At 42.0% G+C, this 26,244-nt stretch overlaps 1 protein-coding gene across 1 annotated transcript; it reads left to right on the forward strand.

Moving 5' to 3' along the window:
* Window positions 1-25,385, forward strand: ZFP64 (ZFP64 zinc finger protein). The gene is made up of 6 exons (XM_072633531.1): window positions 1-433; window positions 2,149-2,388; window positions 13,425-13,586; window positions 19,471-19,533; window positions 20,217-20,468; window positions 23,764-25,385. Exons 1-6 carry the CDS (start codon window positions 388-390, stop codon window positions 25,083-25,085), a joined length of 2,085 nt encoding a protein of 694 aa, XP_072489632.1. The 5' UTR covers window positions 1-387; the 3' UTR covers window positions 25,086-25,385.
* The last annotated feature ends 859 nt before the right edge of the window (window positions 25,386-26,244 follow it).

Here is a 26,244-nt window from a genome sequence, read left to right on the forward strand (position 1 = left end):
CTAGGAGCCACGCGCCTGGACGCGATCCGCGCGTCTCGGGGGGCTGCTGGGGCCGCCGACCCCTAACGGGGAGCAGCAGCCATAGCCCCAACAAAGCAGGGCCACCCGACGGCTCTCGGTGGTTCTGCCTAGCAGGGGGCGTGCAGAAGTAGGAGCAGGTGGATGCCCGCCTCGAAGCGCCCTCTAGGCAGCGGAAGTGTGGCTTTCTTTACATCCGTCCTCTCGAATCGCAGAGTTAGGAGAGGAAGGGGGGAGGGAGGGGAGAGGAAAAGTCACTGCATAATGTAAATAAACACGCGCTCTCCCCCAGCACCACCACCCCCCCTCGCCCCATCAGCCCTATGCACCCCGGCCTTTGCGGCCCCAGCGAGACTCCAGCCCCAGGCCATGAACGCGAGCGGCGGGGGCGAGGGCTTCCCCGGCTCAGTCCAGTGTAAGTTATGCCGCACGGCGCGCTCCGGGGTCCGGGCTGGAACACGCTGAGGGAGAAGTGGGCCGAGTCTGGAGCCCCGAAACCTGGGTAGCAACAACCTGCCGGCGCGAGCCCCAGCCCGGGAACCTGGCTGGGAGAGAGCGCGCGCTTGCGGAGCGGAGGAGGGCGTGGGAGCCGGGGACGCCGCTCGCTTGCCTTTTTTTCCGGGCAGCGCCGCGGCTACGCTCGAGCCGGGGGGGAGGCGGGGTGGGCTGCGTCTGCCTCGGGGTTAGCTCCAGCATCAGCCCCGCCACGGGCTCCGTCTCCCACCCCTGCCAGTGCAGAAGGCCCAGCCAAGGCGCCAGGGGACCGGAGCTTAGGAAAAAGTTTGAGGCTACCCCAGCCTTGGTTCGCGGCCCCTTCCCCCTCGGGGCTGGGGACACTTCTGTCAGGACCGAGGCTAGACAGGGGGAGCCAGAGGAAATCCCTGCCCGGATACAGCTAGAAAGTTCTGCCGCTCACTCCAAATCCTGCCTTGTTGGGGGATGTGATTTCAGCATTAATAATCGGGGAAAACGCATTTGCGTGACCCCATTAATAAGAAATCCAGGTGAGCTGAAGGCGCAGCAGATTATGCGGTGTACCCCTGGTGGGGTGCGGTTTGCGGGGGGAAACCACTTTAATTGTAGCATCATTCTGTATTAACCCTTGCTGTCCCCTAGATTAGAAAGTGTCTGGAATTTTTTTTTTTAAACACTTGTCAGTTACATATCTTCCTCTTTCAAGCTTTTAATCTAATGAGAAAGCGTGACCTTGAAAAAATGTATCCTCTCTCCAAGTCACTTTATGTCTCATTTCCTCAGTTAATGTGGATAGTAAAATAGCTACAAAGAAATTATACTTAGGAAGGACTTCGAGCTCCTTAGGGGGGAAAAAGTTATCTGAATTTAAAGTATTATTGATATTGTTATACCAGTAATATCAGTGATAAAATAATGAGAATAACTTTAGGCTTGCTACTTTACCAAAAGGAAATACACGCAGGACACATGTACTTTAGGAGATGGGAAAAAGAAATGATTTAGTTACTTTACGTAGCATATATTGAAGGCCTCACTCCTTTAAAAATATATTCTTTTGTTTTGCAAATATAAATTTAATTGGGCTTGGTATTTAAAAATTCACAAGAAATTCATCAGTGTTTTGAAAGATCCATGTTATACTTACACCCAGGCAAACATAAGTTTGTGTATAAATAAATTTATGTGGCCAGGCTTTTCCTGACATCTTTCTGTGCCTAGCTAACCTGCTCCTCAGGTGGTCTGTTGTCCAGCTGTTCTTGGAGTCTTTACATTTTGGTAGGGCCTTCCAGAGTTTGCCTTCCACTGGCGGAATCTCGGAGAATCCAGAGTTACTTTCATGCCATTAAGTAGACTTTTGGTATAGTCATAAGAATTTACCTTTTTAAGAAATTGCACAGAAAAGAACATTTAATTTGGAGTTAGAAGACCTGCATTCAAATTCTGGTTCAGACATGTTGCTTGTTTGACATTGGACAGATCACTTCATATTTCTGAAGAGGTTGCACTAGATGAACTCAGAGGTCCTTTCTGGCTCCAAACCAGTCACCCTGATCTGTGATCTTTATCATTAGTCCAAAGGTAAAAGCCCATTCATTTTGTACTTTGAAAATGTTTTTAATTCACTTATGCATTTTTTATTTTCATTTTATGTAGTTCCTGGTGGCACTACTGTCTTAGTGGAGCTAACCCCAGATATTCACATCTGTGGCATTTGCAAGCAGCAGTTTAATAACCTGGATGCCTTTGTAGCCCATAAGCAAAGTGGTTGTCAGCTGACCAGCACTACCCCTGGTGCTCCCAGCACAGTTCAGTTTGTGTCAGAGGAAACGGTGCCGGCTACCCAGACTCAGACCACCACAAGAACCATCACTTCAGAGACACAGACCATCACAGGTATGTATGTATAGCTTTAATCACTCAGAAAACAAAAATGTAACCATAAATGACCAGATCCTTGTGACTAAATGCCAGCTTTTACCACTGTCTTAAAAGGGGGCTAGTCACAAAATTCTAAAGTTGAAAGTCTCTTTAGTCTGTCTTCTATGTAAACCAGACTTCTTTTTTTATATATGAGGAAACTGAGATTCAAAGAAGGCAGATATCTTGCTGAAGATGATACAGGAAGTTGGTTAGTGGCAGACCTGAGACCAGAACCCAGTTTTCCTGATTCTTTTCTCTTAGTGCAATACTGTTCTCTTTGAGGAGAAAACCCTTGGATTGAAGTCATCATTGTCAGTGAACACAATCATTTGTATGCAATACAAGAAAGTTCTGGGTTTGGAATCTTAGGGTTTACACTTTAACACAGGGAAGAAAATTATTAGTTTCAGATGTGGTTATTAACTCTACCCTTTTCCCATTCATTCAGTGAACACTTAATAAATAGTTAACAAATACCTACTATGTTAAGAACATGGGGCTGGATACTAGGAGAGATATAAAGTTTAGACAGCCGTCTCTGCCCCTATGGCACTTTCTGTCTGGTAAAGAACTAAAACCCATACACTGATAATTATCTGCAATACACAATTAACCATGACAAGTACATTAGAGAGATGCAAAGTGCTTTGTGAGATCCAGGGGAGATCATTCCTCACCAGTGGAGGTTTCCTGGAAAGGGCAACATTTGAGGAGGGCTTTCAAAGGTTTTGAGATAAGGTTTTGAGGAATGGGGTGGTGAAAGGCAGAGATACGAGGCATAAGAAAGGAACAGCGTAAGCAAAGGCAAAGAGGTAAGAACCCATTTGGGGAACTGAAATTGTTTGTAATATGAGATAAGGTGGAATTGTTGGAAAGAATAGTATTGTGCCAAACTGTGGAGAACTTTGAATAACAAGGCAAAATCAGTCCATCAGTAAGCATTTATTAGGTATCTACAGTATACTTAGCAGTGTGGTAGGTACACACAAAGGCAAAAAAGTGAAATATTCCCCACTCTTAAAGACATTATATTCTACCAGGGGAGATACATGTATCTATACAAGTATGAACATAATAAATATTAAAAGAGTAAATACAAAAAATACATAATATAGTTAAATGAAAGATTGTTAGGGAGGGAGGGCATTTGGGGGGATCAGGAAAGGCTTCCTGTTAAAATGGTGCTTGAGGTGCATCTTCAAGGTTGTGAGAGATTTTATGAGGTGGAGGTAAAGAGGGAGTGTAGTACAGGCATTGGGGATGGCCATGAGATGAGAGGTGGAGTGTTATGTGTGAAGAATAAAGGAGAGACCAGTTTGGTTAAATTATAGAGTAGAGGAAGGGGAATAATGTATAATGAATGATGCAGGAAGAAGAGGTTGGTGCCAAATTGTGAAGGGCGTTAAAAGCTAAACAGAGGAGTTTATAGTTTATCGTAGAGACAATAGGAAACTACTGGAGTTTAGTGAATAGGGTCAGAGCTATACTTAAGGATAATCACTTGGCTCTTGTGTGAGGAAGGGGGGATTGGAGTAGCAGGTTTGAGACAAAGACCAACTGGGCCATTGTTGCAATAATCCAAGTGAGCAGTGTGAATAGACAGAGGGGATCAGATTCTTAAACTCTTGTAGAGGTAGATAACAGCAAAAATTGGGCAACTTATTCTTTCTATTGAAAGTCAGGTTTCTTTGAGCATAAGAAGATGGAAAGAGTAAGAAAGAGTTCTAGGATGAAGAGGAATTTGTTAACAAGAAAGCACAGGTTCTAGAGGGAAGGGAAACACAAAGAGGAAAAGGCAGGGAAGAAAAAGCAGAACTGAAATGGATGGGGATGAGAGAGAATGAGAAGATAAAGGTTATGAATATGAAAGGATGATGGTCCCTTCAGCATTAACAGGGAAGTGCAGTAGATGGGAGGGTTTTAGGGAAAGATGAATTCTGTTTTTGACATGTTGAAGTTGAGATATATGTGGGATGTGCTGTCCAAAATGTCTAATGAGGAGGGAGAAGCCTTTTAACTCCTACTGTAGATCTTTCTTTTTTTTCCTTATTCCATCACTCTCCAATACTAGATATTTCTTCTCTCATGCCATTCTAAGCTAGACAAACATCACTACCATCTCTACACCCACTGACTGTTGTTGACCCTCAGCTATCTTTTCTCCATCTGCTTATATTACCCAGTCCAGATCCGTGTGTGTCTGTGTGTCTGTGTCTGTGTCTGTATCTGTATGTGTGTGTGATATTGCCCTTGATTCACTCTCCCTGTTTTCTCAAGGATTTCAGTACCTTCTTCTCTGCTCCTTTAATATACTCCTACTTTTGTCTAGTTGAGCAAATTTCTTAACTTGCGTGTTGTATATCTTCACTACACCTCTCTTAGGCAAAGAGCTAGTCATACTTTAGATCTCGCTAGCCCCAGTACCTGCTGCCTCTATGATACTGAATTCCAAAATTCCTTTCTCTGATCATAACCTCTTCTTTTTTCTCTGACTCTGCCTCAGTGTCATTCCTTCTAAACCAAGCTTTATGTTCTTGACAACATATAGTCCTTCCACCCCAGTCTGAAACCTCACTTTCATTGCTTTGTTATCTCAACACTGTAATTGATCAGTTCAACTACATCCTGTTCTCTGTCCTGCATCCCTTGCTTCCTTTTCCTAAACCTCTACTCACAAGTTTCCAAACTGCTGAGGAAGCCAGATGGCAAAGTATTTAGAGCTCTGGGCTTGGAGTCAGGAAGACCTGAGTTCAAATCTGGTATCCGACACTTATTAGCTCTGTAACCCTGGTCAAGTTACTTAACCCTATCTGCCTCAGTTTCCATGAGCTGGAGAAGGAAATGCAAACCACTCCAGTATCTTTGCCAAGAAAATCCCAAATAATGTCACAGAATCAGACATGACTAAACAACAACCAAAACAACACAGGGTTGTTGTGAGGATCAAATTAGATAATATTTATAAAGCTCTTAGCATAGTTCCTGGCACACAATAGGTGCTTAATAAATGTTTATTTCCTTCCCCTCCAATGCCCTGGGTTACCTCCCCCATCTGCCTTTATTATTCTATTCCCATGCCACTGAATACTCCCAAATGCCACTAGAAGAAGCCATACAGCTGTATTGGTTGGTTATTGTTCTTTAATATTTTAATATTGTTACTTTAATGTTCATAGTTGTGTAATTTAATCTCAGCTGTGTCCTCAATACTTTCTAGCAATCTTTTCATTCTTTCTTGATTGATTCTCTTCCATACTCCCCATAGCAGCTAGTCCAAACCTCCTTGAGTCCTCCAGTGATAGCAAAAACTGCAGGCCATGTGGCCAGCAACCCTTCCCTTTGCACCCAAAATTAGATTAAAATATAATTGGAAAATATTTAATGAAATAAGTAAAAATACAATGAGACATAGATAATGTTATATTTTAAAACTAAGTCAATATTTAGCCCACAGGTTTCCTTTTGTACCATTTAGTGGCCCCCATTTCTATTTGAGTTTGACACCACTGATCTAAGAGCACCTTCCCTCTTACAACCCCTGACTTTGTCTACTACCTAACTAAGAAAATCTAGGTCATCCGCTGAGTTCTCTCTTCCTCCATACTCCACACCTCAAAACCCATCTATTTTATCCCTCATCGTCTTCTCCTTTGCTCCAGTCTCTGAGGAAGTAGTAGCCCTTCTCCTTACCAAAGCCAATCCTGGTAATTATTTCCTTGATTATATTCCCTCATGTCTCCTCCAGTAGCTTGTCCCTTCAATAAATCATACTCTCTTTTATTCTTATTTCAGTCTTTTCCTAATCTTCTTATTTCTATCTTATCACCTACAAACATACCCAAGTCTCCCCTCCATCCTTAAGGAAAAAACAAACTTGACTTATCCTGCCATCTCTTCAGAATCTTATCCTGTATCTCAACTCTATTTCATAGCCAAACTCCCAGAAACATTGCCTATTCTCATTGCCTTCATTTCATTATCTTCCACTCACTTTTCATCCTCTAGAAACCTTACCTTGTCCCTGAGCGGACACATGGTTTCTCCTCACCTCCCTTTCCCAGTACTTTCTAGCTGACACCCTGAGACAACTCCACTTCTAGGTGACCCCTCCCCATCCCATTGTCCACACTTTATTCTTCATCTCCCACTGACTGCTCCCTTATTCCCATATACTCCCCCCAAAACCCTAACTGAATTCCTCAATTTATTCATTTTTTAAAAGAGCTGCTTCTCTGCCCACCTTAGCTACACACAAGGATGGTACTAACCTTGATTTTGCTTTCATCCCCAAGTGTCCCACCTCTGTGTTTATGAAGTCTGAAATTCTTTGATCTCATAATCAGTCATCATTCCACCTCTTCCTCTGCCTTGCATCTCAAACCATTTTTCATCCTCAAACCATTTTTCATCCTTACCATGATCTCTCATTACTCCACCATCATTTCTTTCCTAGGCCAGCACCTCTGCCCTGCACAATCTCCTCTTGTGTCTTGATCGTTTGGTGAACCAGTCCACCAGTTCAACTGTATTCTGTCTTCTTAAGACCTTTGTCCCCTTATGTCATTGTTGTTGCCCCATCAAGCATCAGCTTTGGATTACTTCACCATCCACTGCTTTCGCTGCTACTGAACAAAGGTAGAGAAAAATCATGAAACCACACTGACTTGATCCACTGCAAATTTATATTTCATAATCTCACTTAGTCCTCACTGTGAAAAAGCAGTTCTATTATGCCTCCCTATTGAGTTCACTACCCACTCTGTACAACAGCTCTTCCAAACCTTTTCATCCTTCCTCAAACCTTCCACAGATCCCATTCCCCCTCCCTTCTCATCTTAGGACCTCATATTTCACTGAAAATATTGAGGCCAATCACCAGGAGCTCCCTCTTCTCCTTTCCATCGAATCTCACATCACTCAGATACCATCTGCCACTATCTGTTCCCTCACTCTGTCTCACATGATGATGTAGCTTTACTCCTTAGCAAGGTTAACCCCTCTACATTCACAGGTGGTCCCATGCCATCCCATCTTCTCCAGCACATTGTCCTTTCTATCATTTCCACTCTCTCACTAATCCACAGTCTCTCTGATGGCTGTTTCCCTACTGCCTACATATATATATATATATATATATATATATATAGAGAGAGAGAGAGAGAGAGAGAGAGAGAGAGAGAGAGAGAGAGAGAGAAACACATATGTAAACACACACACACGCACACACATACACACACGCGCGCGCGCGCCTGTGTCTCCCCATTCTCAAAAAATCCTCAGTTGGTCTATCCATCCCTACTGACTACTGTCCTCTATCTCTCCTCCCTTTCATGAATAAATTTCTTGAGAAACTCTTCTAAAATCAGTGCCTTGTCTCCATTTCCTGTCTTCTAAATCCTCTGCAATCTGGCTTTTGATCTCGTTATTAACTTTTCTCTCCAGAGTTTCCAGTGATGTTTACCTTGCCCAGTCTAATGGCCTTTTCTTAGTCCTCCTCCTTGACATTTCTGCAGCCTTTCATGCTATCAGTCACCCTCTTCTCCTTGATACTATCTTCTCACTAGGTTTTTATTACTGCTCTTTCCTGGCTCTCTTCCTGCCTGTCTGACCATTCCTTCTCAGTCTCCTTTGCTGGATCTTCATCCAGATCTTGCATGCTCTCCATGGCTTTCCCTTAAGCTATGCGCTGATCCCTCATCTTCTTCCTCTATACTATTTTGCTTGGCGTTCTCACCGGGTCCCATAGATTCTATTATCATCTTTCAGCAAATGATTCTTAGATATATTTGTCTAATCCTACCCTCTCTGCTGACTTCCAGTCTCACACTTCCAACAGCCTTCTTGGACATCTCAAACTGGATATCCCATAGACACCATAAGCTTATCATCAAAAACTCAAAACTGAACTCATTGTCTTTCCCCAAAAGCTCTCCCTACTTCTAAACTTCAAACTTCACCATTTTTCTAGTCTGCTAGGCTTGAAACCTAAATGCCACCCTTGACTTCTCACTCTCTCTCACCCTCCATATCCAATCAGTTTCTAAGTTCTATCAGTTCTACCTTGATAACATTTCTCATATACTCCCTTTTCTCTATTCTGATACTGCTACCACCCTGGTACAGACCCTCTTCACTTCACACCTGGACTATTATAGTAGCCTTCTGGTTAGTCTCCCTTATTCAAGTTTTTTCCCAGCCCAGTCCATCCTTCATTCAAAGGTCAGATTCTTTTTAAAGCACAGATTTGACCACGTTACCCTCCTGTTCAATAAAGTCTAATGCCTTCCTATTACTACTTGGTTAGTCATTTTTTCAGTCATGTCTGACTCTCCCTGACCCCATTTGAGTTGTTGTTGGGTTTTTTTGGCAGAGACACTGGAGTGGTTTGCCATTTCCTTCTCTAGCTTATTTTACAGATGAGGAAACTGAGGAAAACAGGGTTAAGTGTCACATAACTAGTAAGTGTCTGAGGCTGGATTTGAACTTGGGAAAATTAGTCTTCTTGACTCCTGGCCCAGTGTTCTATTCACTGTACCACCTAGTTGCCCGGTTAGCACTAGCATCAAATACAAAATCCTGTTTGACTTTTAAAGCCTTCATAACCTGACCTTTTTTTACCTTTTCACCTTTTTTACACTTTGTTCCCTTCCATGTACTCTATGCCAGTGATCCTGACCTTGCCATTACTTGCACAAGACACTCTCTCTCAACCGTAGGCACTTTCTCTGGCTCTCCCCATGGCTTGAACTTTCTCCCTCCTCATGTGTAACTCCTGGCTTCCCTACAGTCTCAGCTAAAGACCCATCTTCTGCAAAAAGCTCTTCCGAATCCTCCTTAATCTTAATGCTTCCCCTCTAGGATTAGCTCCATGTTATCTTGTGTATATCTTGTTTGTATGTTGTTTGCATATTGTCTTCCCCGTTAGACTGTGAGTTCCTTGAGGCCAAGGGCTGTCTTTTGTTTTTCTTTGTATCTTCAGAGCTTAGCACAGTGCCTGGCATATAGTAGGCACTTAATACTTGACTTGACTTCTGCCCGCACTTTACTAAAATTGCTCTCTCCAAAATTATCAGCCATCTCTTAACTGCTAAATCTAAAGGCCTTCTCTCAGTCTTCATCACACCCGACCTCTCTACAGTTTTCGATCCTGTTGACCACCTTCCCCTCTCACATACTCTCTACTCCTTTGACTACAGCAACCCTCTTCTCCTGGTTCTCCTCGTACCTGCCTGAAGACTCTTCAGTTTACTTTGATTAACCATCATACCAAATTGGACTGTCCCCTAAGGCTCTATCCTGGACCCTCTTCTCATCTGTCACTAAGCAGCCAAGTCAATCAAGGGCTAGAGCACTGGCCCTGGAGACAGGAAGACCTGAGTTCAAACCTCTGACTCCAAATCAATGCTCCTTCCACTATTACTTCTAGATGGGAAGGCATCATAGAAGTGGCATTTGAACTAGGCAAACCTGTTTGGTTCAGTTTCAATTGTAAAACGAGGATAATAAATGTACCTACCTCACAGAGTTGTTGAAAAGGTAAAATGAAACGTTTGTAAAACATTTAGCATAGTGTACATAGTGGAGATTTAATAAATGCTTATTCCCTCCCCCCCACCCCGTACTCTCTCTCAGTGATCTCATTTCTCTCCATAGCTACAATTTTCTGAAATCTTTGTCTTCAGCCCAAATCTTCACTGAATTTTCATTTCCAATTACCAATTCCAACCTGGATGTCTCCTACATATCTCAGATCCACCATATATTCCCCCCTAAACATCCCTCCTCCATGCTTCCCTATGTCTCTTAAACACACCACCATCCTCTATCACCCAGGTGCACAACCTCAGTCACAGTGTACCCTTCCATCTCCCTCCATATCAAATCAGTTGTCAAGTCTTGGGGCTTACACTTTCTTAGTGGGTCTTACATCTATCCTCTTCTCTCTCCTATCGCTGTCTTAGATTAGAGCCCCCCTCACCACCTCTAACTTGGCCTATTATAATAGCCTCCTACTTTGTCTTCTCCCTTCATAGAATTCTAGAATTCCAGTATTAGAATGGACCTCAGAAGTCATTAGCCCAATTCATTTCCAAAAAAAGAATCCCTTACTACCACACACCTCTAACATTTGCCCCAGTGAAAAGAATGCCAGTATATCATCCCCAAGACAGTTCATTCTACTTTTGGATGGATCCATTTGAAAGGAAGGGGCAACTTAGGTGAAACAGTGGATAAAGTATTGATCTGGGAATCAGACTCATCTTCCTGAGTTAAAATCTGGCCTCAGATACTAGCTGTATGACCCTGGGCAAGTCACTTAACCCCACTTGCCTCAGTTTCCTCATCTGTAAAAAAAATGAGCTAGAGAAGGAAATGGCAAAGTGCTTCAGTATCTTTGCCAAGACCTCCCCCAAAAAAAGGGTCATAAAGAGTCAGACATGACTGAAAAACAACTGAACAACAATTGTTAGGAAATTTTTCCTGATATCAAGTGAAAATGTTCCTCTTTCTGATTTTTATTTATTACTCCTTGTTCTGCCCTCTTAGACCAAATAAAATGGAGTCTAATCCCTTTTCATAAAACAGCCCTGCAGATACATTAGGTCATTGATGAAGAGCTAGAAGGGACTTGAGAGGCCCTCTTTTTACAGATAAGGAAACCAAGTCCCAGAAGAGTTAAGTGACTTGTCCAGGATCACATAGCTAGAAAGTGGCAAAGCTACAATGTCCTCACCAATCGCTTCTCCAGGCTAAACATCCCCAGTTCTTTCAGCCATTCTTCAGATGGAATGCATTTGAGACCCTTGCAATTCTGGTTGCCCACCTGTGGACATTTTAGTTTATCAAAGTCTTTCTTGAAATGTAATGCTCAGAACTGAACAACAGTGTTCCAGATATGGTCTGACTGGGGCAACATAAATTGAGATTATCAACTTCTCATTCCTGGAAACTGTACTTCTCTTAATGCAGTCTGAGATCATAGCAGCTTTTTTGATCGCCATATCACTCTGTAGACTCATTGTCCTTTTTAGTCTATTAAAACCCTGAGATCCTATTCCCACAAATTTCTGCCTAATTGAGTTTCTGCCATCTGATGCTATATATGTTAAGTTAATTTCTCAGATCAAAATGTAAGACTTTAGCATTCATCCCTATTAGATTTCATCTTTTTATATTCAGCCCTATTTTCCAGCCTGGCAGGATATTTTTAGATACTAATTGTGTCATCCAGGATGTTCTCTCTCCCTCCTAGCTTTGTGTCACCTGCAAATTTGGTAAGGACGGCATCCAATTCTTTTTCCAAGTTATTGATTAAAAAATGAGCCAAGCAAAGATCACTGGAGATCTTCGAGGTTGACATCAAGCCATTAATTAACTATTCTTTGGGGCTGTCCAGTCAGTCAACTACTTCCAAATCCATCTAACTGTGTTGTGGTCTAGCTCAGTGCTTCATAAACTGTGGGTCCCCTTTTTACATATGTGTTTGTGTGTATACACACGTGTGTATATATATATATATACATATATAAATATATACACACATGTGTATATGTGTATATATGCATAAATATATAATACACACACACACACACATACACATATATTCCCTTAATAAAAGGATTTGTTCTATAAAGTTTGGAGTCAGTCAAAGGACCGTAGTTGAGGACCTAGAAGGCCACATATGGCCTCAAAGCCACAGGTTTCTCACCCCTGATACCCCTTGCCTCGGACTCCTAGATTTCCTAGATTCCATTCAGGCTTAGCTTCAGTACCTATGAACTCCAGCTCCTACATGAAGCCTTTCCTGATTTTTTTCTCTCACTAGTTGTTAATGCTCCCTTCCCTAATTATCTGGGCCTCAGTTTCATTGCCTGTAAAATGAGATTTCCTTATGCCTTAGATGGCCCTCTGTACTCTACTCCTCCCAAATTCTCTCTTCGAGGCCCAGCTCAAATGCCATTTCTTCTGTGATACCTTCCAAACCAGAAGTAATTGTGGAAGGAGCATTGTATTTAGAGTCTAAAAACTTGGATTCACATTCCAGCTCTGCTATTTATAATGTGTGTAACCTCAGACAAGTCATTCAGACTCTCTGAGCCTCAAATTTCCATATCAGTAAAATGAGAGGGAAATTATATGATTTTTATGGTCCATTCTTCATCTTATGTTCCAGAATTTTGCATTCCTCTTATGCACTTATCATATACTAACTTATATTTATATGTGTCTGTGTCATCCCCCCCTTTTTTAGATTTTAAACTCCTTGAGGGCAACATCCATATCTTTATATTGGTTTCTTCTCCATTGTTTAATAAATGTTTGGTAAGTGAACGAATGAAAAAATTAATGCATGCTCTCCTAATGATATCAGGGTCATGAGCTCGATCTTCCAGCAGCTACAGCCACAGATACCATTGGCCAGAAGAATAGAGTGATTAATTACTATACTATGGTTCATACATTCAGATCTAAGTATTTGGTTTCTGTATGTCTTTACTGACAATAGGCCCAAGCCTATTGTCAGAGAGTCTGGAAGATTCACAGGAAATTCATCCACAAGGCAAAATAATTCTAAGGACATGGCATTTATCTAAGCATGCAGAGAATAATACTCATGCTAAACTCTAGAAGGGAGAGTAGCCCCTAACATTGAGAAACTTAGGCAATGAAAAAGTACGTAATTTCTTATTAACTTTTTTATTGCAGGTCAGATCCCATCAACATAAATTTAGGTACAAAGAAAAAATATTTCTGAGATACTGACAATGATGCTTTAATTCCTATCAGTGTTCAATATGACATAATTCTTCCATATCCAAAGAATTTTTTTGGAGAAGTGTTGTGTTTTTTAGCATGGGACTAAATATTCATGTGTTTTTCTTAGACTACTTGGATTGTAAATCATTTTTCACATTTTTAATAGTTCAGCTTACTATTAATCATACTATATGATTACATTAAGAATTATAAAAATGCTTACATGACAGTAACCCTTTCCATATCTTTAGTTTCAGCTCCAGAATTTGTTTTTGAACATGGTTACCAAACCTACCTGCCCTCAGACAGCAGCGATACCCAGACTGCCACAGTCATCTCGGTCCCTCCTAAGTCCCGATCTCGAAAGCCTGCAACCTCACCTGCACAGAAGAAACTTAACTGCTGCTATCCAGGTAAACATTTATTGTATCTTGTTTCTTGAACAACACAGTGAGGGTTAAAATGGGGAATTCAGGCTTCCCATTCTCTTATTCTGCACAGTCAGACATCAGAGAACCACTGCTGCCTGTTAAAGGCATCCAATCTATACCAGCTTCACCAGCACACCCAATATTCTGTTGTCAGCTATTGCTGGATGCTTACTTCATTCAAAGGAGTTCTGTAGTGTTTTTGAGCCTGTTATATGACTTGCCAGGGCCACAGATCTCTGTTAACTTCCTTCTGAAGTCTCTATAATCCATCGTATCTTCTTTTTCCACCTTTGTTACCAACCTTAAAATCACTCATCTCCCATTCTTCTCAGATGATCTCAGTAGGTTATGGTCTTCCTCTCCACACCACCCCCTGCCATTACCCTTACGAACTGCATTTGATTCATGCTGATTGATTAACAAGTTCTCATCCCCAGGTGGCCATACAAGTGTTTAATCCCAGTTGAGACTAGCTCAGTTCAGCCACACTGACATAGTTACAACCTAGATTTTACTGTCTTTGAGAATTGCACCAAGATTCGACACTTCAAATTCTTGCCCTTCAGTCACAACCTTCTATCACTTCACTGCAGCTGCTCTATCACTCACACAAAAATTACCCTTAATCTGTAAGGGGGCCCTTACACTCTTAGTGTGTCCCTGTTCTTCTGGAGCATCCCTCCCACTCTGGCATTTCGTGCCTCCATATCCAGATTTGACCCTGCAATCAAACACTTCATTTGCTTCATTAGCTACTACCCTAGAGCCTCTTCCCTTTTTCACAATTTTAAAAGTTTTATTGATGTGTTTTATGTTTATATTACAAGCACAGATTATCCCCATGAGGTCTCTTGTAACAAAATAAAACAAATAAGCAAAGCTAAGACTATAGTGACCTCATCTGAAAGTACAGCCAACATTCCACATGTGGAACGCCTCTCCTCTCTATGTTGTTAAATTGTTTTTTTTAATTAATAAAAATTTGTTTTATATCTCTCCCACCCTCCCCTACCCCTTTAAAAAAAGAAAAAAAATTCTTTGTAATAAATATGCAATCAAGAAAACAAATTTTCTCATTGTATAATACATACATATACACATATGTATAAATATATATATGAGGGTATATGCACATATATACACATATATCACCACATTCATAGTTGTTTGGTTCTACTGGGTTTCTGAGCATCACTGGAGAAAGTTACAAAATTGAAATGATCTCACCCACTGTCTATTAACATGTAGAATGTGCCAGGTGCTGAGCCGAGGCTTGTGTATACGAACACAAAGAATGAAACAATCCCTGCCCTTAAGGAGCTTACACTCTGACTGGGGAGATAAGTACCTTTATAAGTATATATGGAATGAATCATAAAGAAAATAAATACAAGGTAGTTAAATACAACTTAATTACAGAAGGAGGAGAGCATTTGCAGTTGGGGGAAATCTACTGGAGACATTTGGTGCCTGATGCTACTAAGTCCTCACTGCTACTCACCAGTTCACTTACTCTATTCTTATCAAATTCTTCTCATTCTCTATAGTGACTAGTCTTTTAGTCAGTCAATAAACTTTTAGTCAGTAAACATTTATTAAGAACCTACTATGTGCTGGGCACAGTGTTAATCACTGGGGATACAAAGAAAGTTAAAAGACATGCCCTGCCCTTAAGAAGCTCACAATCTAATGGGAGAGGCAGCATCCAAATAACTATGTACAAACAAGTTGTATACAAGGTAAATTGGAAATAATCTACAGAAGAAAGGCACTGTGACTAAGAGGAATCAGGAAAAGCTTCCTGTAGATGGTGAGATTTTATCTGGAACTCAAAGGAAGCCAGCAAAACCAAGAGGCAGAGATGAAGAGAAAGCATTCCATTGATGGGGGGCAGCTAGTGAAAATACCTGGAATTGGGAGATGAAATATCTTGTTCAGGAATAACAAGGAGGCCAGTGTCACTGGATTGAAGAGTTAGTAAAGAGGTATAAGATATAAGAAGACTGCAAAGATGGAGGGCATACAGGGGAAGGTTATAAAGGACTTTGAAAACCAAACAAGACTTTATATTTGATCCTGGAGGAAATAAGGAGCTACTGAAGTTTATTGAGTAAGAGGGTGACATTATCAGACTTGTGCTTAAGAAAGATCATTTTGACAGCTCAGTGGAGGATGGACTGGAGTACTTTGAGATTTGTGGCTGGCAGACCCATCAGTAGGTTGTTATAATCAGGCATGAGGTGATCAGGACCTGCATTAGAATGGTGTCAGAGCAGAGAAGGGAGCACATATGAGAAATATTGTAAAGGTGAAATCAGCAAGTCTTGGCAACAGATTCATGATGAGGAACAAGAGAGAGTGAAGAGTCAAGAATAACACTCCCATTGTTATCCTAGGGAACTGGGAATGGTGGTGCCTTCAATGATAATAGGAAAGTTTGGAAGGGGGAAGTGTTTGAAGAAAAGATAATTAGTTCAGTTTGGGATAGTTTGAGTTTAAGATATCTATAAGACATTCAGTTTGAGATGTCCAATAGACAGGGATGAGAGACTGGAGGTCAGTAGAGAGGTTAGGGTTAGATAAGGTAGATTTGAGAATTATCAGTATGGAAATGATAATTTGAACCCTATAAGCTAATGAGGTCATCAAGTGAAAATGTGTAGTGGGAAAAGAGAAGATAGCCTAGGACAAAGCCTTGTGGGACACTCATGATTAGTGGATATGATCCAGATGAAAATCCAGCAAAAGAGACTAAGAAGTGGTGAGACCAGTAGGAGGAGAACCAAAAGAGAACAGTCATGAAAACCTAGAGAGAAGAGAATATCAAGGAGGAGAGAGTGATCAACAGGGTCATAGGCTGCAAAGAGGTTCAGAAGAATGAGGATTGAGAAAAAACCATTAGATTTGGCAATTTAGAAATCATTCGTAGTTTTGGAGAGTAGTTTAGGTTGAGTGATGAGGTAGGAAGCCTAATTGTAAAGAGTTCAGAACAGAGTGAAAAGAGAGGTAGAGATCCCTGTTATAGGCAACCTTCTCAATGTGTTTGGCCACAAAAGTTAGGACAGATATGGAAAGATGAAGTGAGGGGGGTTTGAGGATGGAGGAGACATACACATATCTGTAGGAAGTAGAAAAGCAGCCAATTCACAGGGAGAGGTTGAAGATAAAAGAAAGTGAGCATGACAGAGGAGGCAGTCTCTTGGAGAAGATGAGACCACTTGTGCACATAGGGGTTAAGGCCACCTCTTCATGTGAGGAGAAGGTAAAGGGAGAGATGGTGCCAGAAGGCATCTAGGGGATGTAAGATGAGAAGACATTTTTTTATTGGTCTCAATTATCTAGTAAAATATGAGGCAAGGTTCTCAGCTGAGAAGGTGGAAGAGGAGCAACTGAGAGACTCTTAAGTCTCAAACCATACCACTACACTTAATACAGATGACTTAATGAGATTAAGGCTTACCTACTCTGTTCCTCATAACTTCCCATCGTCTTCTTTCCTCTACTCACAAAAGAAGAGATATCCCTATTTCTCACTAAAACTCATCTCTTTCCCTACACCTTTGATCTCATTCTGTCCATATCTCCAGCTGTCATTGTCTCTCATGTGCATTTTTGGCCTCTCCCTCTCCTCTAGCTTCCTGTTGTCTGCTTTCAAGCATGTTCTGACCTCTGAGTCCTTTAAGAAAGAAAAAAAGCCTTCTTGAACCTTGCCACCTATCCAGCTATGACACCTTATCTTTCTCCTCTAAGATTATTTAAAAAAATCATCTGGTGACCAAGTCATCTAGTTATCAAGTGATACCTTCTTCCTTACACCCTCGCTATTCATTCACTTGCAATTTTACTGTCCCCAACCCAACTCTCTACAGTGCTAAGGTCATCACCTAACTCCCAGTTGCTCAATCCAATGGCCTTTGTTCAGTCTTTATCCTCTTAGACTTCACCACATCTAAAACTGTTGACTTGGCTCCTTCTGGATATCTTCTTCACTTGGCTGCAGAGAGGTTCTCCTTTGTTTCTCACTACTTCTTTGTCTCCTTTGGTTCTTCATCCTTTTACAAAGTCCTACCTTTGTCTCACTTCTCTTCTCTCCACACTTTTTCTTTAGTAAATACATTCTCTTCCTTAGGTTTAACTAGCACTTCAATATAGATGACTCCCAGATCTACGTCCCCAAGTCTGATCTCTCTTCTGAAATTTCCAGATGCCTGGATGCCCAGAACCACTTGAATCCATGAGTGCTTCAGTCACACTTGATGAGTCCAAACTCAAATTGTCTTAAATTTTTTCCTTCTTCTGACTTGGCTGTTTCTGTCTTCCACATGTATCCTTCACTCCTGTGTCTGAAATTTTAGGTTATGTTTGCCCCTTCCTTCGTTCCCCTTATCAATTACTGAGTCCTATTTATTTTACCTTTGTAATATCTCTTGCATTTGTCCCTATCAATCTCTTTCCCTGAATAATCTGTACTTTACTGTCCCTATGCCTTTGCTCATGCTCTTTTCCCATCCTTTATATTTTTCTTCCACCTCTCTTATTTGACTTTTAAAATCCTTCTTGAGCTCTTCCAAGAAGGCTTTTTGGACTTGAAACCAGTTCATATTCCCATTTGAGGTTTCGGATGTGGGTATGTTGACTATGTTGTCCTCTCCTGAATTTGTATTTTGATCTTACCTGTCACCAAGATATTTCTCTATGGTCATTGTTGATTCTTCTTGCTCATGTTGTTTGCCCTTTTTTGGGCTTTTAAATTTGATTTTTGTTTCTGAGGTCCAGGGTGCACTGTCCCAGACTTCTTGTGCTGGGGGCTAGGGACCTGGTTACTGGGGCCTTAGGTGCTGGCAGCTGGATGTTATAGTGATCTGTTAGTTTACCTGGTGCTGAGCTGGAGCCGGTGGTGGTAGCTGGTGTGTGCTTGATGTTGGTGCTTGCCTGCTCCTCCACCCTGGGGCTCAGGATTTCCTGGTCATCTGATGAGGTGGGGCTTATTGCTGGCTTGCTGGGATGCATCCCATCCTGTACTGGTCCCCTTCAGCCACAACAGGAAGGACCTTTTCCCTCAATCCCTCTAGCATCCCAAGCTCAAAGACTGCTGTACCCCATCTTTCTGCTGACTCCACTATTCCAGGATTTTTCCTGGGGCAGTATTCTCTGGGTTTTTTTCAATATTCTCTTTGTTTTTTCAAGGTCAATAAGGGTCAATAAGGGAGAGTGAGAGCAACTAACTGCTTGCTCCACCATCTTGTCTTCCGGACTTTCCATCCTTTATAGCCCAACTCAGATGCCACCTCCATAAATCCTTCTCTGATTCCCACCTCCATTAGTAATGATCTTTCTCCTCAGACCTCACTTAGCACTTTGTTTTACCCCATTCTAAAGTTCTCACGTTGTTGTTCCCCAAGGTTTTGTCCCAGGTCTCCTCTTCTTTCTCTACTCTCTCAGTAACTTCATCACCTCCCATAGATTTAATCATCATATCTCTGCAGATGGTTCCCACATCTCAGGACCTCATCAACAGTTGCCTATTGGCCATTTCAAACTGTACAACCTAAAAACATCTCAAAGTCTACGTGAACTCATTATCTTCTCAAAAATCTATTCCTCTTCCAAACTACAACTATTTCTGTCAAAGGTTCTACCATCCTTCCAGTATCTCAGGTGTATGACTGTGGCTTTATCCTCAACTCCTCACCCTTGCTCACCTCTTCCATCTAGTCATTTGTCAATTCTTGCCGTTTCTATATCCACAACGTCTCTCAAATCCAAAGTCTTCTCTGTATTTACATAGCTACTACCTCATCATTTTCCTGTTCTGATTGGTTCTAAAACTTAGGAAAATTTTTAAAAGTTACTGGGTTTTTTTTAGGTTGCCAGTTCAGGACAGCATATGGCATGAAAGATATGGAACGTCATTTAAGAACTCACACAGGTAAGTGTCCATGATCTTCTCTTTTTATTCATGTATTCCCAGAATATGTTTTAATGTTTAACTGTGCAACCTTTTGTAGCTATTTATAGGTTGTACTATCAGATGGATCAGATCTTTAAAAGTTATTATTGGTCACTATTATCAACCACTCAGGTATGCTTCTAGAATTAGATGATAAATTCATCTGTGGAAAAGACTAATGTATCTTTGTATCTGCTTTAACTTTACATGTAGCCAGCATTTTACAAATGTTTGCAAAAGGAAGGAATGCATGCAAACAGTTGATCATTTTACCACTGTTATAAATTATTAGCTGAAATAGAGTAGGTAAACTTCATAAACTGTATTTCTATAAGCAAAATTGCTGTAAGGTTTGGTAAAATGTGTAATCTCATTGTTCTAAGACTTGCCATCATTTGTTTGAAATCATGTATATCGAGGAGACAACAAATGCCTTATTTTGTATCTCTCTCCAAAGTAGTCTGGACAGATTCCCAGGGTGCTAAGCTGCTACATGGGAACCCACAGGTTGCATGAGCTCATTCTTCACCCCAAAAGTGGCACAAAACAACTTAAATGTGCCATCACCCTTTAAAATAGCTTATCCCAACCTGACTCCCTGCCCATGACCTTTTTCCTTTTTTCCAATCATGACCAACCAGTGATGTCTGTTTTGTTTGAAGGAGACAAGCCCCACAAGTGTGAGGTCTGTAGCAAGTGCTTCAGCCGGAAAGATAAACTGAAGATGCACATGCGGTCACACACGGGCGTGAAGCCATACAAGTGTAAGAGCTGTGACTACGCTGCCGCTGACAGCAGCAGCCTGAACAAACACCAACGAATACACTCTAATGAGCGGCCTTTCAAATGCCAAATCTGTCCATATGCCAGCAGGAACTCCAGCCAGCTGACTGTGCACCTCCGATCCCACACTGGTAAGGAAGGGCCTCACCAGAAAACCTCCTCCCAACTTGTCTCTCTACATATAACATGCCTTACTTCTATTTCAGAAATGTGAGGTCTGATATAGCTGGTGCAGAAAGGATTAATGGCCTTCTGAGACTTGCCTTACCTATGTTAGAAAAGCAGAGATCACTAGTATGGAGAGATCAATGGAGTGTGTGAAAAGGCAACACAGAATAGTACAGAAATCAGCAGAAGGAGGTGGTGTAGTGGATAGAGCCTTGGACATGGAGACAAAAACACCTGAGTTCAAATGCAGCCTCAGATGTTTATTAGCTGCGTGACCTTAGGCAAGTCACTTAGCCTCTTTCCGCCTTAGTTTTCTTATTTGTATAATAGCGCCTGTCTCCCAAGAGTGTTGTGAAGATAAAGTGAGGTTATATCTGTGAAATGCTTTGCAAGCCTTAAAGCACAATATAAATGCTAACTGCAGTGATGACTTGAATTCGAGTCCCGCCTCCAATACCTCCTGTCTGAGGGACCTCGCTTCAACCTCTTTCTGCTGCAGTTTCCTCATCCTAAAAATGGGAATAATAATAATAGCATCTGCTTTTCAGGTTGTTGTGAAGATAAAACAAGGTCACTATAAAGTGCTTTGCAAACCTTGAAGTGCTAAGCCCTAGTTATTATGATTAATTTTCATTAAGTTAAGAAGAAGAATAACCAGTGAACCTAGTTTTTCACCCTTTTTCTGACTCGTTATATGACTTATTCACAGGTAGTAATAACAATAACCAAATTTTCTATGGTGCTTTAAGGTTACACTTATCACGCATTACCTCATTTGATTCTCAACCCCATTAATTAGCCTCAGTTTCTTCATCTATAAAATGGGAATAATGCCAGTTATGCCTATTAATGCCTATGACATTATAGATGAAGAAACTGAGGCACATAAAGAGATTCGTCTAAAGTCACACAAATATCAAATGTCAGAGGTGAGATTCTTCTAACCATAAGTATTCAATTTTTTCCATGTCTGTCTCAATTTCCTCATCTATAAAATAGGCACATTGCTTATATTCACTACCTACTAGTGTTTCTGTAAGGAAAGTACTTTGCAAACCTAAAACTGCTTTAGAAATGTGAGTTGTTACTATTGTATTGTTCTGTATTATCAGACAGAATTTGTCATGTGCAACAGGAATATTTTCAAATTAGCCTAGGAAATGGAAATGATGTCATTTTCTAGCTGTCCCTCTTGAGCTTCTGACCTATGAAATTATTTAATTTTTTTTCTTTGCCATCTTGCTTGTGAATTTCAAGGGAAGTCTTAATGAGGGCTTCCTCTTAGTTTGAAACCTGAACTTGAGAATTCCCTATAAGTTCCCTTCAAATTGGTTTGCCTGGGCTCTGAAGGATTTATTTCTTACTGATTAAAAAATAAATCCCTAGCAAAAGAAGAGATTTATTTAAACTTTAATTCTTCCCTTATTCAAAAAGAGTTTAGGCTCTGCAGCTTAGCTATGAGAGGTCTAAATTTCCTGGGATTTAGCCTTCTGAGGGTTTTACATAGAAGCAGATTTTTTCAAATTCAACAGTACCTTAAAGGTCATCGATTGCAACACTCTGGTGCAAGAATTCCCTCTACAACCATGGTAGTAAATTCAAATAGAAATCGGGGCCATCGTGCCACGTGCAAGAACCCTTGCAGGCTGCATAGTGACTTAGAAAACTACACATAACATTATCTATTCTTAATCGTATTTTTATTTATTTTGTCAAGTATTCCCCATGAGGGAGTGTTGTGGGCTGAGTGTTTTTGACATTTCTGCTCTGCAACATCCCTACCACAAAAAATAATTTGAAATTATCTCTCTCAGGCACATACACACACAAAGTATGCTAGGATGTGAAAGACAATAAGGTCATAAGATTAGAATATGTAAGGGGAAATTCAGAGATTATAATTCAGGCTTTCAATATGTGTTCTCAGGTATCACTTTTTCTTCAGGTGATTATTCACATTTAAAGTTTATTTCTCCATGTTCTCATTAAAAAAAATGGTACATCTAAAATGCCTGTGTTGTGCTGGGCAGTAGAGGCAGCTTAACGGATAGCAAAATTGACAAAGTCAGGAAGACTTGAATTCCATTCTTGTTTCAGACACTTACTGACTGCGTGACTCTGGGCATATCAGTTAACTTCTTGGCCTCAGTTTCCGCAAATGTGAAATGGGGATAATAATGACATCTACTTTCTCTTTGTTCCTCTTATTTGTTGTAAAGAACAAATGAGATAGTAGAGTGTCTATATGCTATGGGAATTTTGTTGTTCAGCAGCTTCATTTGTGTCCAACTCATGACCTCATTTAGGATTTTCTTAGCAAAAATACTGGAGTTGTTTGCCATTTCTACAGCTTTCTGCAGCTCCCTTTATAGATAAGGAAACTGAGGCAAATGGGGATGAAGTGACTTGCCTGGGGTCAAATAGCTAGTAAGCGTCTGGGATGAAATTTAAACTCAGGCCTTCCAGATTCCAGGCCCAGCACTTTATCCACCATGCTACCTAGCTGCCCTTTATAACATATCAAAGTACTATGCAGCCTAAGAAAAGGAGCATTATATTTGATGTCCATGTTCTGGGCCTTAAGATTAGGAAGATCCTTTCCCTATTTTCTGTAGCTTTTTTCTTAAAACAGAGCAACCAGAAAGAATTTAGCCAGGCCATGAGCAAATGAATTTGGAATTTGGAATCACCGTTTGCTGGACCATTTTCCTCTGTCAAGACATCTTTCGGTAAAATTGATTTTTTTAAGAAACCCAGCAGCTGGGTTTTATATAACTCCACTAGCAGAGCATGCAGCTGGGATTGTACGATAAATAAATCAGACCAGTAAACAATGCATCTTTATTAATAAAAATCTGCATAAAATACGAGCTAGGCATTTCAAACATTCTTAAAATATACTCTGATTAGCACAGCATGATACAAAAACATGTAGCAAAATCAGTATAATATGTAACTCAATCAACAAATTGTGCAAAATTATACAACTATGAACCATTAACTGGTAAAGTGGGCAAATTAGCCATATGCAGGGGAGCTTGCTTATTAGAGAGGAAGAATGCACTAAGTATACTCACAAATTATATTTTGATTTGGGAAAACTAGAGACCCCTTTTTAATCTCCCATTACCATTCTGCGTTACAATGCCAAAATAAATGATTGCTTAGGTTTGGGGAAGAAAAAAAAGATCCACTTTTGCCCTGCCCCGCAGCCGCCTCGGGAGCGGTTTTCTCACCTGGGCTCCCTTCCCTTGCCAGGGGACGCCCCGTTCCAGTGCCAGATGTGCAGCGCCAAGTTCAAGATCAACTCGGACCTGAAAAGACACCTGCGCGTGCACTCGGGGGAGAAGCCCTACAAGTGCGAGTTCTGCGAGGTGCGCTGCGCCATGAAAGGGAACCTCAAGTCGCACATGCGCATCAAGCACAGCACGGAGAACACCTTCAAGTGCGCCCAGTGCGACTTCCAGTGCGGCAACAAGACGAGCCTGCGCCACCACAGCCGGAGCCACCAGCCCGAGCAGCCCGTCAAGTGCCCGGACTGCAGCTACTCCTGCGCGCACAGAGCCGCGCTCAAGGTGCACGAGCGGATCCACTGCGCCGAGCGGCCCTTCAAGTGCCACCTGTGCAGCTTCGACACCAAGCAGCGCAGCAACCTGACCACGCACGTGAGGAAGGTGCACGGGGACAAGGGCCGGGCCAAGAAGCAGCCGCCGGAGAGAAAGGGTGGCGCGGGGCAGGGCGCGGGCGGCGGCGCCGGCCGGCCCAAAGGCAGCGGCTCCCGCCAGGTGGCCAGGCTCGACGCCAAGAAGGCCTTCCAGTGTGAAGCCTGCGAAGCGTCCTTCGTGCGGGAAGATTCCCTCCGGAGCCACCGCAAGCAGCACAGCGAGTACAGCGGCCACAAGAACGCCGAGCTGGCCGTCCTGCAGCTTCAGGTGGAGCCCGGCCGTCAGGGGGGCACGCCGCTCACGGTCAGCCCCCTGCAGGTACCCCTGCAGCCCAGCCAGATCCCGCAGTTCGGCGAAGGACGGGTCAAGATCATCGTGGGTCACCAGATGCCACAGACAAACGCCATCGTCCAAGCCACTGCGGTGAACATCGTCCCTCCGGCCCTGGTCGGCCAAGCTCAGGAGGACCTCCCGGCCAGTAACCGGCTGCAGATTCTGCGCCAGGTCAGCCTGATCGCCCCGACTCAGCCCTCCGCGTGCCCGAACGAGGCCGGGCCCGTGGGCCAGCCGGCGGTTCTGCTGACCGCGCACGACCCGGCCGAAGGGGCCGCCTTGCACCAGACTCTGATCCCCGCCCCTTCGGGCGGCAGCCACGACGGCCCGGCCAGCCAGACTTTCATCAGCAGCTCGGGCATTAGCTGCTCCGACCTGGAAGGCCTCAATGCATTGATCCAGGAGGGGGCGGCGGAAGTGACCGTGGTCAGCGACGGAGGCCAGAACATCACGGTGTCCACCACGGCCCCTCCCATCTTTGCCTCTTCCTCCCCCCAAGAACTGCCCAAACAAACGTACTCCATCATTCAGGGTGGGGCCCACCCAGCTCTGCTCTGCCCTGCAGACTCCATACCGGATTAACTTTTTATATGTCTTCCTTCAGAACGATCTCTTCCACCGGTTTAAAACACATCAGTAGAATTCTGTGAAATTTTCTCATGATGATTTAAGTACTTCCAGGTTGGCTCCTTGAAAAATAAATTATAATTTTATACTGCCATATATGACCATTTTTTCACATTGTGAAAACCTTGAGAGCACATCATTTCTGAAATGCCGTATCATAACCACTGTGTATGAAATGTTTCCAAAACGCTACTGATTAGATGATGAAAAATAATTAAAATGCTCTGAGCAATAGTAAATAAAAGTATTTTTTGACTTCTTTTCTTATATTTCCTTACCCTGATATGGGTACCTTATACCTTCATTAACTGGATGACAGACGTTCCCAGCACCATCCTGGAATTCACAGGAATTGTTCAGCAATCCAATAAAGTTCCAAGTACAGGGAAGAAACTATTTTCCCTCGTGTTTCATGTGGCTTTTTAACACAAAATTCACAGTCAAAAGAAGCAAACTATTGTTTGTTTATTTTTCTTATGGAGCTTATTTTCTAAAATCTAGCCAGTCTGTGACCTCCTAATCTTGGTTTATGTACATTTCTGATTCACATATGACCCTGACATATGAAAGGTTACATATACATTAATTCAACTAATGGTCTTTTTACCCAGACAACACCCTTTGGGACTTTCTTTGCATTTTATCCTCTCCCAGCTCTTGCTTAGGACATCCCCTTCCACTTTACCCCTCCCTCCACTTTTTAACCCAACTTTAGACCTTTGGGTATAAAAAAAAAAAGGCAGCCTTAGACCTTTGTGTAATTTTGTCTCACCTCTGGGTGATATCTACAGAGGGAAGGGATAAAATGGGGACAATCCACATTTGCCTTATCCCACCACCCCACAGCAATATCTCAGCTGCCTTTTCTATTGAAATGCCTCATCCCACTCTCTACCCTGACTTGCCTCAGCTCCTATAAGGAAATAAACTTGAGTGCTTGTGTACAAAGATTCAACATCAGACTTAGGAGCAGCTGTCCTTCCCTACAATCTAAATGAAAAGTGAGTCAAGGGGAAAGGTTAGAGTTAAGGAAGGAGACTTTGCTACTTTAGAATTTTTAAAAATTTTATCAAATATAAATGTTAAATTGATGCAAAAGACTTGGTATGTAGTT

This window comes from Notamacropus eugenii, chromosome 1, assembly GCF_028372415.1.
Source record: "Notamacropus eugenii isolate mMacEug1 chromosome 1, mMacEug1.pri_v2, whole genome shotgun sequence".
In the NCBI taxonomy this organism is placed as follows: domain Eukaryota; kingdom Metazoa; phylum Chordata; class Mammalia; order Diprotodontia; family Macropodidae; genus Notamacropus; species Notamacropus eugenii.

Excerpts from the sequence above, each read along its gene's own strand:
- ZFP64 (XM_072633531.1), top strand. The coding sequence starts at position 388 with ATGAACGCGAGCGGCGGGGGCGAGGGCTTCCCCGGCTCAGTCCAGT. Across the intron at positions 434-2,148 it reads CTTCCCCGGCTCAGTCCAGT|TTCCTGGTGGCACTACTGTC; the intron begins GTAAGTTATGCC and ends CATTTTATGTAG. Across the intron at positions 19,534-20,216 it reads TCATTTAAGAACTCACACAG|GAGACAAGCCCCACAAGTGT; the intron begins GTAAGTGTCCAT and ends TTTTGTTTGAAG.